This window comes from Centroberyx affinis, unplaced genomic scaffold (assembly GCF_046629955.1).
Source record: "Centroberyx affinis isolate AG114_WGS23_722 - 3 ecotype Tasmania unplaced genomic scaffold, CSIRO-AGI_Caff_v1 ptg002149l_1, whole genome shotgun sequence".
Taxonomy (NCBI): Eukaryota; Metazoa; Chordata; class Actinopteri; order Beryciformes; family Berycidae; genus Centroberyx; species Centroberyx affinis.
Window position 1 is genome coordinate 375,451 of NW_027280466.1, and position 17,620 is coordinate 393,070.

The 17,620-nt window shown below is 40.2% G+C and overlaps 1 protein-coding gene across 2 annotated transcripts; it reads right to left on the minus strand.

Annotated features, from left to right (window-relative positions):
• Window positions 1-82: 82 nt before the first annotated feature.
• Window positions 83-17,620, minus strand: itga6a (integrin, alpha 6a). 2 transcript variants are annotated; one of them, XM_071531910.1, is made up of 26 exons: window positions 17,367-17,620; window positions 10,244-10,368; window positions 10,003-10,082; window positions 9,303-9,564; window positions 8,803-8,934; window positions 8,352-8,565; window positions 7,996-8,189; window positions 7,812-7,906; window positions 7,564-7,691; window positions 7,392-7,481; window positions 7,247-7,308; window positions 6,993-7,162; window positions 6,293-6,436; window positions 6,041-6,156; window positions 5,056-5,218; window positions 4,846-4,932; window positions 4,671-4,750; window positions 4,417-4,494; window positions 4,213-4,315; window positions 3,917-4,093; window positions 3,737-3,835; window positions 3,523-3,639; window positions 3,286-3,384; window positions 3,032-3,157; window positions 1,962-2,096; window positions 1,257-1,395 (listed from the first exon to the last, which is right to left on the minus strand). In XM_071531910.1, the coding sequence occupies exons 1-25, from the start codon at window positions 17,543-17,545 to the stop codon at window positions 1,989-1,991; spliced, it is 3,228 nt and encodes a 1,075-aa protein (XP_071388011.1). In that variant the 5' UTR covers window positions 17,546-17,620; the 3' UTR covers window positions 1,257-1,395; window positions 1,962-1,988. The 2 variants fall into 2 exon arrangements, with proteins under 2 accessions (XP_071388010.1, XP_071388011.1); XM_071531909.1 differs by lacking the exon at window positions 1,962-2,096 and having other exon boundaries at window positions 83-1,395.

The window sequence follows — 17,620 nt, forward strand, 5'->3', positions numbered from 1 at the left end:
GTTATGAAGTATTGTAATTTATTTCTCTGACAATATATCAGTGTACAAAACCAATCAATGTCCCTGCAAAATTTCTCCTGTACAGGAAGATGTAAAAAAAAAAGAAAAAAGTTTTTTTATAATATTGTACTTTCTGTTATTGTGTATAGAAGGCAATGCAGATAGAAAGTGACATGTCTTTAAAAAAAAAAGATCTTAATGGAAATGAAATTCACCAGCAGAGCTTAATGATTTTTTTTTAAGCATTTTTATTTCCTCCCTCAACATCTCAACACATTCATTTCCAATCACATTTATCAGAAGTTATTAATACATTTCAGTTGCTTTTCACCATCTTCCCTTTGGATTTATTAGTTGGAAAGACAATCATATGAGTCATTCTTACTTCAGTAAACTACATACAGTGGATGCTACCTGAATGCCATAGAAGTGTTTTTCATGTTTCCATGAAAAACTAGACCGCCTCTCAATTTGTTTTAAATTCTGTTGGCTGAATCCCATCTACACCTTTTATTATTGTGAAGTGACAATGTACCTAAGTGTCATCATTCCACAAACAACTGAAACAGTCCGTCTTTTGTGTCCATTAATGCTGACCTCTGAAACAAAAGCCTCAAACACCAACATCAAAAATATATTGCTTTACATTCATATTACACTGATCCATCTTAATTGTTGCAAACATCAACAAGGGGTCTGGTGGATCTCCCCTGCTTAGACGTGTGAAAAAAGACAATTGTTTTGAACGCTGTGCCATGCATCTATGTAAATAAGTTGAACACTATTTTATAATGTGAAAGGAATCTGAGTCTGAGGCTGTTAGACCCTGTAGCTACTTTTTAGTGAGACTGTGCAACTCCAGAAAAACAGCAGTAAACTTTGCGCTTTATTGTTCTGCTCCAAAGCAGCCTGAAGACAGAAAACACTCTTTGGCTAAAAGAAATTGGCTTTAACAAAAAAAAAAAATATACAGTGTGCTTAAGATTTTAAATATATACAAAACTTACAACATTTTGTCATCTATACATTACAAAAATTCAAAGACATGATTTTGATCCAACTAATTCAAAGTAAGCACGAGGATTATCTACAAATAATAAAAAAAAATCACTGAGCATCATGTTCACTAAATGAACATAAAATAAAAAGTTCAGTGGGTTTGTGGCTTGGCAACATTTAATAAAAAACAGGTGATCCCTGACTGCAGAATCATTTGAACAGTGAAAGGTTTCATGAGTAGCTCTCGTTCTCACTCCAAGTCGTCAGCCACTGCTTTTTCTCAAAAGGATCAAACTTGACTTTTCCATCTTTGTACGGAGGAGATTCCTTTCTTATTCGCACTGCATGGTATCGAGGAACGCTGTCGTCGTACTTGGAGCGTCTGAAGAATCCACACTGGGAAGGGAGATATCAAACAGTACAAACTGGGCATTAGTAACATGGATGAACAACTGCAATATGCATGTACACTGTATATGATATAATAGAAGAAGTGTTGCAGGTATGTTAACGCATGCTTTGCAGGAGAGAAGTACAGCGTTTAAAATTATATTTCAAACAGCCAAGCAGGGAAGGCGATGTCAGCAAAAAGCACCTGCAGAGCACAGAGTACAATAAACGTTTTGAACAAAGGGGTTTGAAGAAGAAGAAGAAAATGTTAAGCCTGTTGTGGAAGAAATATCAATTTCTTGACAAAATTCAGAGACACATACTGCACACATACAAGAAACTCTATGATTTTCTCTCCTACATGAAAGGGTTTATCTATTAAATAATCTTTTTCACTTACATTTATGCTTAAAATTTCCTAGATACCTGTTTCATTAGCTTGGTACGATATGTGTCTGATTGAATTTTGTACGTTAAGTCTGCTGATTTGGCAGTAAAGCATTTCCTTAAGAGAAAAGTGAGTTCATTAGTGTCTGTCGTTATCACGCTCCATGCCGACAGTTTATTTTTACCCCGGTTCTGAGAGCATAAATGTGGCTTTACGCCTCAGCAGAGAGTTTCTCTTTGTCAGAGGGCTGAACATGGATTTCTGCCTTGTGATACGCAGCATCGTATTGGTCTTTTGGAGCTCTCTTGAAGAAACCACACTGAGGGGGAGCAAGGGTGATGAGTCATTAAGGGTGACAAACTAAATCAATAAAGAATCTGCGGCCAATACGACCTCCTCCCACAAACAGCAGAGAAATGCATTTTGTTGCTACCAACATGGTGAAGCTGTCAATATCCATCAGTGAGAATTCTTTTTATCCAGTAGAAACACATAAACACACCATCTGTTCACTTCATCTTTTATATTTTTTTTGTTGTATTATATAGGCTATATATTGTATATCATTTAAAGTCACAAGGAAACTGCATTCCGATGGTATCTTGTTTTGTAATTCGGCGTATTTCCAACTGAAACAGGACATAACATGGGGAGGGGCAGCTCAAAAGTTCAAAAATGCTTTGCACACAATCTTGAGTCATCACAAATTCCAGCCACTTTCTTAAGACAATGGCGTCTTAAGAAAAGGAAACAGAGTTTTCCAGGATGAACACCAAACTGCACCCATGTATCATGTTGCCACTTGTGTCACTTTGAGAGTTGTTAAGTTTCAAGTTTCATATTATGGGGGTGGGGGGATTCAAAAATCCGTGATAGTATCATTGGTTGGAATTTTATGTACACCTACTGGGACATCATGAAGTAACCACTAAAGATACACTGTTTACAGGAAGAAGAACATTTGACTTCAATATAAAAGAGAGAAAATACAAAAATTGTAACTAAATTAAATAGGTGTGTTATTATATGGATAATTAGTAAAAAAGGTGACAAAAGATTTTTCATTTCATTGTGACTTTAATACCTTTTTCACATCATTCAGTATCTTTTACTCTGTGTTCACAAACCAACACCTCTATTTTATTTTTTTTGCAATGACCCAATTTCCCTTCTGGAATCAATAAAGTGCATCTTACATGATCTTATCTAATGTGACCAGGCAGTAACATGATGATGTAATGGCTGTGACCTCACCTTCCAGAGTAGAAACACTAACAACGCCAACATCAAGATCCCAGCAAGAACAGCCACCAGTATGATCCACCAGGGAACGCCGCCATACTGCGCCACTGTCTTCTCTGGGAACACGGTCACTCTCACCTGCAGGGAGCATGGAAAACAGTGGAGGAGGGGAATGGTAATGAGGTGATTCAGGATGAAAATTAAGTCTTAACATCTTTATATTCATATTGGTATTTCACACATATGGCTGGATTGATGCCACTTACCTGAGTCTCAGCATTTCTCAGGATCATGTTTTTAGCAGGAGTATCAAGCCTGAGCGAGGCTTTCACAATTATATCAAGGTAGCTAAGAGAGGCATAATTCTGATACAAAACAAAAAAAAGTCAGTCAGTTAAGACAATCACATACAAATCATGAGGTTTAATTGCAGGGCATGATTAAAAACTGATGTGAAACATGGACATGCCCCTGTAGCGGAGTCTTAAAACACAGCATGTTACCTCAAGGAAGGTTGAGTTCCACAGACGAGACCTCAGTGCAATGGCTGCTGTACTGTCCAAACCCTGCAGGGGGCACTTGATCACCACACATCTGGCATCATACCCGTTCCCACACATCTAGAAGGAAAAACAGTCTATTAGACACCCTGGCTGCCAGTAAAAAAAAGCCAAAATCTCTGTTATAGAGTGTGGATGCGTCCACAGCAAAACTCACCAAAACTTTGCGCTTTCTTTGGTCCAACAGTGAAGAGATTTTGCCGCCAGATGTTTTTCCTTCCCCGGTTTCACGCTTTGTCCTGGACACAGAAGACTCCTGAAAGAGCATTGCTACTTATTAATTCAAACTGGAATTGAGCAGAGCAAGAACATGATGATGGAGGGACAGAAACACTACCTGGATGTGTTTGAGAGAGTTGATCTCGGCCTCAGGAGAGCAGCGGATTTCCTCCAGACCGGTGGTGGAGATCTTCACCAGGTACAGGAGCCACTTCCCATCCACGTTCTCTTTGGGCCACTGGATGTTCAGCGAAGCCGTGCCGAAGGACTTCAAAGGTTTCCCCAAGTTGTTTATCTGGGAGAAAAAATCAATATGGTCAGTCCTGGGTATAGCATACAGTAAGGAGTCTCAAATTAGATACCAGTAATGACACAATGATAATATATAAAAGTAAGTCTGATGATTAAACTCACTCTGAATTCATAGTTAATCAAACTGCCAATCTCATCTTCCGTCTTTATGGCGCTCTCTCCTTTCACAGCACCTCCGAAATAAACCTGGGCAGGTCTTGCTACCCTGATGCAAACAAACAAAAATCTTCAGGTACTGTATATTATCAATTAACAGTTGAAACTATCAAACAAGAGTTAAACGCCCCTCCAACCCTCCCTCCTTACCCAGTGACTGACAGCGACAGTTCAATCACCACTTTAGCCTTCACTTTCACAGTGGCCATTTTTTCTTGCACACTGGTTCTAAAAGAAAAAAAAACAACGTGTTGAGTTATATTCATAGAAATTTACCTGTCAAATATAGGAAATTATTTGCTGTTGAGCATGGTTAATGAATTATTACACACTGCAGTCCCATTCCCTGTCATTTGCAGAACGCAGTCCAGACCTGGACATGAGGCTGAAGCAGCTGTACTTACGTCTGGAGCTGTAGGTCGACTTCAATCTCTGCGGTGTCGAGAGATATTCCCACAGTGCTCAAGATGATGTAAAATGTAGCCTTGTGAGAAAGAAAGAAACATTTCTTGAATTTAAATAACCGCAGCAAAGTACCAATGAGCAAATAAAGAACTAATGCTGAAGACAAGTCCGTACCTCTGAGTCTCTCTTAAACGGATTCCCCAGCTCACAGTCTGCTTGAGAGCCGTTCTGATTGGCAATACAGATGATTTGTTTTTCCCTCTGGAAGAAAACGCATTGTAATGTTACGGCACCTGAATGGTTTTTAAATTGCGAATCTGACTGTAATTAGCGGAATCTGTGCCACTGCATCTTTTTTTTGTTGTTGTTGTTGTTGTTTTTTACCGTTGTTTTATGTGAGCGGAATCCAGAATAGGAGAGTGTGTCTGGAAACGTCCCGACCAGCTTTGTCTCGTGGGCGTCGTCTCCATTCCGGTTCCTCACTGTCACCTGCAGCGCCAAGTCCTTCTTCTGGTCGTTCAGAGAGAACACAGGCAGGCCGTTCTCACTGCAGACACGCAAAGATGAATCAGATGTACACATTACCTTATAGCCATTACATAGACAAGTTGGGAAAAAAAACATCACTCCTCCTCTCCCACCCAAGTAATGGAAAGATTCTATAGATTTTATAACTATTAATGTAACTGGGAATTGGAGGTTTGCTAAATGAGTTGGTTTGCCATACACAGGTCCAAAGGTGCAGCAGTGCACTCACAAATAGTGCGATTAGTTGATTAAGTCATCAGTCGATCAACAGAAAATTAATCGATTGTCATTTTGATAGCAGATTAATTGTTTTAGTCATTTATCAAGTAAAAATACCAAACATTTGCTGGTTACAGCTTCACGAATGCTAAGATTTTCTTGCTTTCTTCTTATCATTATAAAATGAATACTTTGGGGTTTTTTGGCTGCTGCTCAGACTGAAGACATCACTTTGGGCTCTGGTAAGTTGTGATGGGCATTTGTCGTTATTTTTGACATTTTACAGACAAAATAACTGATTACTCTAAAAAAATGATCAATAGATTAATCGATAATGACAATAATCGTTAGTCGCAGCCCTACTCACAAATGAGGACAAAACATGTATCACAGTGGGCGACCCCCACAGTCATCTACATAAAGTCACTGGAGGAACTGGAGAGGAGCAGTAACCACCCAATAATACATCACACCTGTCTTCCACATATGAAAATGTGAAAACTGAAAATGTCTCACCCAATTGATATCTTGCATTAAGGATTAATTTTACCCGATCTTAAGACTTTGTGAAATTATATTTGAACTTAATGTTGTTTAGAAAAATATAAATGTTTGTACTCACATGGGTAAAGGGGGGAACACATCCTGATTGTTTTCTTTGTAGCAGAATTTGTAATGCATCTGCAGGTTACTCTGGCAAATATTATCACTTCCACATCCCTCTTTTAAGAAGTTGACCTACAATAACAACAAACAGTAACAACATCACATACATAATTTCATACATCATCCACTGTGAACAGTACTTAATTCTCTCTATTAAATGAGCTGCTTTGTTTAGTAATAGGCTAATTGTTGCAGCCTGAATGTTTACCTCAGTGACAACTTTGCTGGCTTGAGAGGAGTCCAGTATGGGAATAAGCTGAGGCAGAGCGTTCTGTCTCTTCTGTCGCTTGGTACCCACAATTCCCACTGACACCTCAATGGGAACGCCACGCAGTTTGTCCTTAATGTTTTCCTGGGCAAAGCAGAAACATCCGTGGTAGTGTACAGCATAATACTTATTTTAAAGGAGGATAGGAATGAAACATGTCCTCTGTTTATATACATATATGATCAAAATGTAAAAAATCCATCCTTTCTTTTCCCCTCACTACATAGTTGCTAAAATCACGCAGGTTTGCCACATTTGAACTGGAAAACATCACGAAGAACACGATTCTTATCTTGAACCATAGTATACTTGGGAATAAAATCATGAAAAGTGAATAATATGGGACATTTAAGGTAAGTGACAAAGGGGTTGTCAAGATCTTCTCAAGAAGTTCCACTGATGCATTTTGACTAATTAGTGTAGCAATCTGAACTAAATGTCTTTTGAGAGTGAGAGAAAATATAAGAGGAAATGTCATTCACAAGTTTCTCTCACAGAATACATTTGGGTTTTTCTAGAACTACAACTTTCTCTCTCTTTGGCTCTGAACATAGCTTACTGTGAGCTCAAACTGCTCCTGACTGTTGCTCGCTGAGTGGAAGATATCCTGCCAATGTTCTTTAGCTGTGTCACAAATTACCTTAAGTTTGACTTTTGTCTTGATGCATGCTCTCTTGTTCTGTCCGCGGAGGTCCAGGGTGCCAGTAGACTCGTAGTCTTTGTCGGTTCGGGACTTGTTGAGGAACATCACTCTGGAGAGCAGCCCTTGTTTCCTTCGATCCCCCTCCACCTCAAAAGAATAGCTGATAGCTGCGGGGAAAAGGCACATAAGAAAGGAGAACTGCACAGTCTTGGATCTGGAAAAAAATATTGTGTTGTTACCATTTCACTTACTTAGTTTGGGGCTGTAGGATGCTGGGTTTGCTTTGTAGGTGAAGCATGCCTCAACAGTGAAGCTACGGATAAGAAATGGATTATTAATCAATTATAACACAGGGAGTTTTGAATATGAGGCCCCATGAAATATTATAATACCTACCAAATACTGTTACCACAGGTTTTCTTTGTAAGGTCAATTTCCCTTGGAGTTATTTTGACATCCTTCTTGATGCTAATGACCGGCCGTGCTCTGAAAGACAGGTTGTTAAATAAAGTTGTGATAGAAGTCAGTGGGGTTTGAATTGCAGTGTAATGGGTAAGGAGATAATTACCTGTAAATGAGAGCTGTATCTGAGAGAGAGCCTATAGCCAGATCTGGGTAATAGTTACTATCCAAGTCCATGTTCCCTGCCAGAGAATATCCAAACAATCTGATGTTGTTTTGTCTTCCTGAAAGGATCTGTAATGAAGGGAAAAACAAATATTTGACTACAATTTCAAACATTATTTTTGTGACATTATTAACACTGTTATCTGAAAAGTTTGCCATAAAGCTTGACCAAAGCTCCACAAAACCAACCTGTGTAGGCTTGGTGTTGATTCCTTGGGCAGAGCCATGATAAATGTAGACTTTTCCTGCCCCGGCGTCGTCATAGGGAGCTCCGACGGCAATGTCTAATAAGAGAGAAACCAGTTAAAGTAATGGCAACGAATAGAGAAAAGGTCCAGTAAACAAGCTAAAAAAAAAAGGACACCTAAATTACCTTCATAAGAGTCTTGATTGGTGTCCCCGATGTTTTCCACTGCCAGTCCAAACATTGAGTCTTTGGTTCCATTGAGGCGGATAGGAGTGATCTTGTTCCACTTCCCTGCCTGGTTGATATAGACATAAACGGCCCCTCCCACATCTCCGTCCTTCATGAAGAACTGAGGGGCTCCTACAACTATATCTTGCCATCTAGATCACAGAAGGAAAGGAAATCAGTATCATGTAGAATAATAGATGAAGAAAGGTAAACACTTACAAATTATATACATGAGGACCACAAAAAAATGACATTATGACAGGTGACATTCATCCTTTAAAATAAGAATAAAGGCAGTGAGAAATGTTACCCACCCATCACCATTCAGGTCAACTACAGCCACATCATATCCGAAAGAGGATGCCAGTCCCGGCCCCTCCAGGATAAACTCTGGGGAGAGTCTGGTGGAGGCTTCGCTCTCTTTCTTTAACAGGACCACGGCTCCGCTATGATTGGATCTGGGTGCTCCGGCCACAATTGTCAGGCCACGGCTCTTGGTGATGCTGTGTCCCGAATCAAGGGAAAATCCTACAGTGTGAGAGATGTTTTAGCACAGACCGTCTTACACTGAGAATGCAGAACTGGCTTCTCTTTTAAACCATAAATGAACAAAAAGAGAGACATCAACAAAATGTGAAATTGTGATGAAATGTCATATTTAGCAAATAATTCAACCTTGACAAACTGCTGACAAATAGGATACGTCAGTACACACAACATAGCTCACACAGTCAGAGTCTACCTGCTCTGTGAATAGACACCCACCTAGGTAGCTGTTGGCAGGCACAGGCACAAGGTCAGGGTCCAACAGGTTCTCATCTCCAACTTCATAAGGGCCATCGTCATAAAATCCCATTTCGAGCAAAGTGTTGTTCTTTTGCTCCGCTCGTACAATACCTGGAGAGGTGGTGAAGGGTGCAGTAGATGGTACAAGGCAAGAAATTAGAAATATTAACTATGGGGGAAAAATCTCACAAGAAAACAGAAAAAGAACCAATGACAAAGAACAAATGGAGTACTAATATGAAATAATTTGGGTTAACAGAGTGAGAAACTTGCAATAAAATCTATTTAAACAAATGATTCCCCCATTAAATAAAAACAGTGTATAACATGATGACTGTGACTGATGAAGTTTGTCATGTCACAGCTTCACTGGCTTCTAGATGACAGTGTAATCCAAAAAATAGTAAGTACAGTAGTCTATTACAGATCACTATAGCATTAACTGGTAGTTATGCTAGTTAGGGTCAGTAAGGTCTGACCTCTCCAGTTGTAAGCTCCTGGTGCTCCAAACACCAGATAATGGTAGTCCTTGGTAAAGGTGGCAGCCAGACCCTGCTGGCAGGACCCGAACCTCTCGTGGCCTCTGGCTCTGCCCTCACAGAACTTCCAGTTGCCCCCATCCTCATCAGAGGAGGTGTCGATGGTCAGGTCCTGACTCAGAACGTAGCAGCGCCCTGTGATGTCCCGGGACTCCTGAGCCGTGTTCACGAACAAGCGCCTCTGGTAACGATGAGCGCAGGTCTGACATGACAAAACAGAACCGTGTTAAAATCCATGTCCTTCATGATACGTGATAAGACCAGGACCAGCACAAAAGGCCAGTGATGGTTCAAACACATGGGTTGACTGCATGACTGTGATTATATATCCATTCTAATGTTTTTCTACTGTTTTTTCTACTCTGTGAATCGTTACATTGAATCTGGTGGTTCATTGAATATTGTAGACATATGGATGTGAATTGCCTTCCTTGGTGATGAATGGCCTTTCTAGACACTCTATTTCTAGGCTCATTCTGATTGCCCCGTGATGTCATTGATTTGGAACACCTGTTTTGTAGATTATCTGTCACTGAGATGATGTGATATTTTATCCTGAAGAAGGCAACATGTGCCAAAACATCAATCCATAATGTAAAATAAAACTATTGCATCCCTCTCATCTCTTGACAGGACTTACCACAATCTTTCCCCCAGGTCCCTGGCTCTGAACCGTCACCCCCATCCATTGGTTTTCCTTGTTCTCAATACGTACGTCCTCTTTGAAAATTTTACAACAAAGACAGGGATTAACAGCACATTAACATGAAATCAATTTCAAATTGATAACCTAATAAAGCACATTAAGGATGGCCCAGTCTACAATGAAGTCTCTGTACAATATTCGGAAGGATGTAGATAAGGTAAGACCAATTCCTCACCTTCATTATCGAATTCAATGCGCTCACAGTCATTGGATTGGGTGATTTCACATTTATAAAGGCCTCCAGTAATGTTCGCTCTCTGGTTGTCCAAAGCTCTGGCTCTGGGGGCACCAATCAACAGCCTAAAGAAAAAAAAAAACAATGTGGTCAAGGTATTATTCAGATACTTTAAGGACAAAACCACCTTCAGGTACTCTGACACTGTTAGGCATCATCAATCTGTGATGTTCAATTCATTCCAGGAGTTATTTTGTGATGGTGTGTGATGTGTTGGAATTTACTTTTTTGGTGTACCCACTCTCCCTCAATCTGCCTCATCTACTTCTTCTTCTTCACTTAGTGACTTTCTGCATTTCCCAGAATGCCTTTCAACAACCCCTAGAGACCATGTCTGAACTTGTTGCGGGTGTAGGTGAAGAGATCAATAGCGATAGTGATCGCAATAGCATAGCAACAGCAAGAGAAAGTGTTTTTCCAGAAGAGAAAAGGCGAGAGTCACGCTGTTTACTCAACATGCAACTTGTCTTGTGGCTGCATTGCATTATGAGGCTGCTGTCAGTGGGGAAACTGCTATCTCGTCTTCTTCTATGACTGTTGAACTTTGGTACAAAATGGTGAGTTTAGATTGGCCTCGCTCTTTGACACTGAGGAATCGACACAAAAACCTGACGTTTACCCTTGATGTTTTAAGTGGTTGAAAATTTTGTCCTGTCAAACTCCACTGTAGCTGCGGTGGAAATATCTTGACTCAACGTCACATTATGTACGTTTGGCCTGTTATCCACAGGAATATAGAAAATACACAGCCAAACAACAAAATAGACCCAGAAATACAAGTTAGATTGCCAATTATAGCTGTTTTTCAAGTGTTAAAAGTGTTTTAGGGAGGATTTTTCATTTAAAGCTAGCTTCTTATGTTCTTGCAACTGTCTTTTTACAAATACTGCATGACACAAGCAGATGGCGGACATATTTATTTATGCAATAGTGCATCTGTTGTATTAAATAATGAATACAATCACAGCTGTGACATTGCATTGTAATTACTGTATTGTAGTTTGTTGCTACAAAATGTAGCAAACCTACTGCACCAAATACCAAATATATATCATGGATTATATATTATGAATACAAAAGACATAAAGCTGTTTCTCTACATGAAAGAACAAATGAACATGCCTTTGATTTCCATAAGCACTTCAGAAGAGGGCAAGCCAATGAGGGGTCAGCCTTGATGAAAGACTGTTTTATTGTGCTTTGTGTGGTGCTCAATAAGGCACTCAAAGGGCTATTTTGTGATAAGAAACAAAATAGAAAACTTTGCTGTGGGACAGTAGACTACTGTCCTAACACTCTGCACAGGGCAGAGGAGCACTGGAGCAGACAATCTAATTTGGAGCATGTTCAGTAATGTAATTGTTCTGTACAGCGTTCGCTCACTAACCACAGCTTCTAACCCTCACACCCACTTTCTCACAGAGCCTTAACAAGCATGAAGGGAGAGATGTGATTCAGGCTGGATTAATAACCAACAACACTTCATCAGAGTTGCGACTGTCTAAGTGCGACTGTAGTGAAAAACGCAAAGGGCTCGGCTGTACTTGGCGGTTGAGAAAATGAGAAAGAATTTCAGTTCAGTTGGCCTAGCAGTGTGAAAGAGGTGATGGACGGCTCGCTGCAGACAACCACAGTGAAAGAGAGAAAGAGAGAAAGAGAGAGAGGGAGAGAGAGAGAGAGAGAAAGAGAGAGAGAGAGAGAGAGAGAGAGAGAGAGAGAGAGAGAGGGAGAGAGAGAGACAGAGAGTACCAAAACATGTCTGGGTCACATTTTCCAGCCTGGACAGTTACAGCCATACTAGTCATACTAAGAAACATTGGGAAAACACTACCAAATTTCCTTCAACAGTGTAAAGGTCCCTTATTCTTGGTGACAATGCGGCAGTGTGTATGTATGTTGCATCACCATATACAGTACAAGTGTTTCAAGATGTTTGGTAAAAAAAAAAACAGGCAGGACTTTAGACAAGGACATAAGGACGCTACTCTATTAATATATAGAGCAGTGTGAGAACTGACCAGCCCACACATTCGCCTGTGTAGGAATTTTCTCAGAGGATTGGGAGGAAATCCTCTCCACCCTATTCCTCTGCTCCACATGGTTCTGCAGCCCATCTGTAGCCCATCTATTGATCTCTAGGACAGTGCTGTGGCTCTTCATTTGCTAAACAAGGACTCTCCTGAGGTGGTCTGTTGTAAGACTGAAGCCACAAACTTTAAGCCCTCCCCTTGATCAACAGCCAGTGAAATGCAAATACACACAAGAGTCAATACAAAGTTACAGTAACTTTAGTTTCACACTGCAGCTGCTGAACTGACTCAGCCTAACATGCTTTAGAAGGTGATGCCAATAACCTTGCTGAAGACTTACTACATATTTATTTTAGGTGTCTATTGAGACATCAGAGGGGCTGAGAGGACTACAGTGTAGCAGAGACTGGGGAGAGAACATTTTGGGAGGATTTGATCCTGGGCCAATACAGGTTCATAGTTTCAGAGACAAGGGGTTTTGGGTTTTATCCAGTACAGTTTCTGGCCACATGTTTGAGTGTTTTGCATCACACTCACACCTAAACATCAAGGGAAGCAAGATCCATGAGGCCACATGCAGGAAAACACCACATACATGCAGAGCTTGTAACACACAAACATGTGTAACTTAACAGCAGGGCTTCTCAGTACAGCGATAGTTGTAGAATTTAGCAAGTAACTGAAATGTAACATTGACATTTACATGCAATACTCCAGCCTTTTGCAGTCCAGCGGACACATGAACAAGCTTTTCAATTTGGAAGAAGGCTGAATTGCAGGATTGAAAGGCTAACCTACATGAAATTGACTAAATAAATGCCAGAACATGTTAGCCTGGAGATGTTTTACAACACAGCCAGAAACATAATACTCAAAGAAACATCAAATTGCATTGACCAAAGTGTAACTATATATGTGACTTCAAGTGAAGGAAGCTGCAGGCTATTTTTTTTTAACAGGAAAGTCACCTGCTAAAAGTAAGTAAACAGGAAAACAGCTGCTGCTGCAGAGTCAGTGCAAAACCAAGGGTGGAATTAACTAAAACCAATATTGCTGCTATTCTACTTTTCTGAGTATTTTATGAAATCAGTACTTTTACTTAAGTATGTTTTGACTGATGTATTGTACTTTGCTACATTTTAAATCACATCCATTACAGAGTACAAATTTAGTAGGCTCTTGTATGCTCCATAAGCATTGCATTAAAAACTGTCCGGTCATAAATTGGCCAAACATGGAGCCATTTGCAGTCAAGAAGAGAAGAGAAGAGAAATCTGGCTTTACTTTATTTTGAAAAGTTTGTTTTCCAATCACAAGAATCTAATTTGAACTCTGTTATCTGCCTTTTAGAATTGCATGGAAAAGATCACAGCTTACAGTGTTCTCTTAGTACATTTTAAATGAGCTACTCTTTAATTTTACCTAAGATTTTTACACCAGTACTTTCATCTCTACTTCTACTTGAGTAGGATGTTTTGGTAGTTTTTTCACCCCTGTGTAAAACCATGGTACATCATGCAGCATGTCTTTCATTGCAGTGTAAATGGGAATGGAGAGTAACCAGTGTGGGCGCACACACTGACCTGCCTGGTCTTTGTTAACAGATGTGCTCCAGTGCTCCCACAGCTGTGCACTCAAAGCCACCAGAACCGCTGCAGCTGTTCTAACTGTTTCAGTTTACACACACACTTTGTTTGGTGCTGACCTTTGATTGGCTGGTTACACATCACTGATGGAATTAGGCATGAATTTTCAAAGCCCGGATCAACTTCACCTTAAAGATCAAGTGCAAAAAACTTAAAATAGCCACATACAGTAGCTTAAACGTAGTAATTAACCTATTCCTGAAAATGTCAAACTAGCAAAACCATGATGTTTGGTTTGCCTGGAATGTCTTGACTGGTGAAAAACTGCTGCATTCGATCTATCAGGTTACAAATGCACAGATGGCCTGGCATGTCCAGTCAAATGGCCTTTTCTCTGGTTTCATTGGGAGGATGTTATAACCACATCATTAACCCAACAGATTATTCATGGAAGAGGTATCCAGTTCACTGTTTCCAAGAGGCCACGTTATGTTCAGTCCTATGGTCAAACATGGATTTCCCAAACGTCGAAACGAAGGAAGATACCATAAAAGGCCCATAAAACAAAGTGTCATAATTAATCCAAGTTGTGCTTTCAATGAAGCCATTATAGAAAAAAAGATACAGTTACAGTTTGTTTGTAAGCATCACAAACAACAGAACACTTTCATCACCACAGATTTCCTTTTCAACTGCGCAAAGACAGGAGCAGTAAAGCGTGGAAGACTTGGGGCTTGGGCGATGAGATATCACATGTACTGATTTACACAATCAGAAGGTTATTTAACCAGAAAGGAGGAAACGGTGGGTGGAGTTTTACTGGAGAGGAAAATAGTCATATTTAGTCACACTAGATATAACTATTGCTTCACTGAGCAGATAGATTATCAGTTGTATCACTTAGAAAAGATGCTTAAGTGGCTAGCACTCAGTAAAAGCAATGATTTATCTAATGTCTTCATATATGACTTAATACAATCAGATTCATGAATGAATCGGTAGCATGTAGAGTTTTATATTTGCCCATTCATGCATACAAATTGTTTTGCAGACTTGTGGTTTCCTGTGCTCCATAATTATTTACCTGGTGAGCGTGCCTTATAGTTTCAAGTTATGCAGGCTGTTCATTACCTACTTGTGTGCAGCTTTCACTTGGTCGGCTGATTATCTCAGGGTCACATGAGGATTTAGAACTGAGATCATGGCCAAGCAGGGGGGAGCTGCTGTTGTACCATACTTTCCTGAATTACAGTGCAATCTAGAGCGTTTCAATACTGACACTCAGTCCCAATTTGTTTTCAACAAAGATATGAGAGGTAAACAATGTGGATAATCACAACGTTGGTAAAGGGTACTTCACTCACTGTTAAGCTTTTCAAAACTTTAAACTTTAGCAAATGTAACCCAAAATAACAAACATGAATGAAACATGCAATGAAAGATTAAGTTGTTTTTTTCTATTCTATTCACATCCTGAATGAAGCAAACTTTGCTTAGACTAGAAGTTAGCTAAATTTTCTTGTGAATGTGAGACCAATTTGTGCAGTATCTGTGCCAGAGTTGGGGCAGCTTTCTCATAAATCAGCTTGTCTGCCAAACTAGGCGAATCTTCACTTTCCTCTGACTTTTATTGGCTGAAGGCCAGCTATCAGACTACTGTCAAATTCCAAGATTCTGTTTGCCCCACAAATATTACTCAGTTTCACTATGTTTTACTCTTTTTAGACGTGTGACCTGTTACTGCTTCTATTTAGCATTCAGGATTCTCTTGAAACAAAGATATGAACAAAAGAAGCCTTGTAAAAACTATAATTCAAAGACTGCTGCCAACATTTCACGACTTACTGCACGGTACATTCACTGCACCGTGAGCTGCCTCTGCATGGGGGTCTAACAGTAGCCAAAACACCATCCAGATTAAATTCCACACGCAAGGCTAATCTGTGGGATCTATGGAGTCCTGGTCTAAATGTTATCAGCCTCTCTGTTTCTCAACGTGCTGCTGCAGTGTCCTGTGGCTGCCAACCAGTGTCTGATAGCTTGTTGAGCCTCACCCCGCTCACAGGCTTTGACACGCAGCTCCCACCCCCCACTGGAACCAACTGGAACCCCCTCCACACTGGAGAGGCATGGATGGTCCCAGACTGGCTCACTGCACTGACAACAGCTTTTCTGCCCCTCAGGCCTGGCCAAAGGAAATGATTCACTTTATGCATGGATAACCCCTATCCTATTCATCATCAGGCATTCTTCAAATGCCACATTGGAGATTTTTTTTTTTTTTTAATTTAACTGAAAGCCTGCCCTTTACTTTTATTGTGGCACAAGCTGAAGACTCTACTCTAGCCTGGTTCATTCATATGTATGTGAATGTTTGTCTACAGTGTGTGACAGCTGAGTGGCAGGAAGACATCAGTAAACTTGCCTTTAATACTCAATAAAGTCACCTTTACAGATCTCATACCCATCCCCTCTCAGTGCTGTTTAAAAATCAAACTTAACTACATGTAATATTGCAGGGTGACAACAGTTCTGCTAAGTAATTTGTTATAAGAGCTTTAGAGCTCTATAGCACCCCACTAAACTCATTAACATAACATTAGAGTAGATCTACAGGGTATTAAAATACAAAAGATGATTAAAACACTTAAACTGAGAGGGTAGCCTAGTTAAATCAGCTTTTAGGACAATGTTGTACCAGCTGTGAATACAGGGGAAAAAGTTAAAATGTTATCCCCTCAGCGCCCCTTACTCTGACAAAAGGGCCGACCTTATACATTTGCATGACAATTATAACCATTGTTTATTCACTTGTCCTTTGACTGCCTTCCATTTCATATTCAGAGGGATCTCCAGCCTGTGTGATCCGCTCACAAGGAGGCAGAGTCTCCTCACTCTCTATTGAAAAATGAAGTAATAGGCCAACATGCATGATTTCTGAACTGACACAGCTCTTTACCGAAGTTTGTTGCCACATGGCATTTCATATAGATGGATTCAGTGTCTGGCATCGCGGCCAAATCGATTTATCACTTTGGCCAAGGCAGAACATAAGACTCAGGGTGAAATGAACTGGTATCCTGTCCAAATTAATGGGCTGTCCTATGCAACATAGCCTAAAATAAGTGAATAGCCTACTAAGTGTTTTAATATAATAAGTTCTATTAAGGTTAAATCACAAGTTCTAAGTTATGTTATAGGTTCTATCAGTTAGTACAGCTTTAAAGCAAAAGGTTTTACAACTCATGTAAGAGACGTTCAATGTTAAACGGTTCAACTTCACGTCAAACAGGAGGCAGGCGGTAAAATGTGGTGAACCTGTCCCGTCAGGTGCTTTCTTGTAACGGAGATGCACGGTCACGCCTAAAAAAAAGCTACAGTTACAGGCGAATGAAAACAAAGAGAAAAATCACTAAGTAAAGTCGGACAACTAAAAGTATCACTCACATTCTTTTATCTGGGTTGAGCTGCCGGTGCATGGCAAGGGAGAATCCGAACAGACTCCCCGGCTCTCCGTCTTTCCTGAGAACATTATTGGTGTCAAGGTTGAAGGCAAATATAGAGGTTGACTCCAGAAAGTATAGAAGTGCAACATAAACAGCCGGGCATCCTTTTTGCAGCAGCATCGCCGTATGGACCAAATGCAATCTGTCCTTGCAGTCCAAAGTTGTGCCGGTGACCCTGCTGCTCCTCTCTCTCTC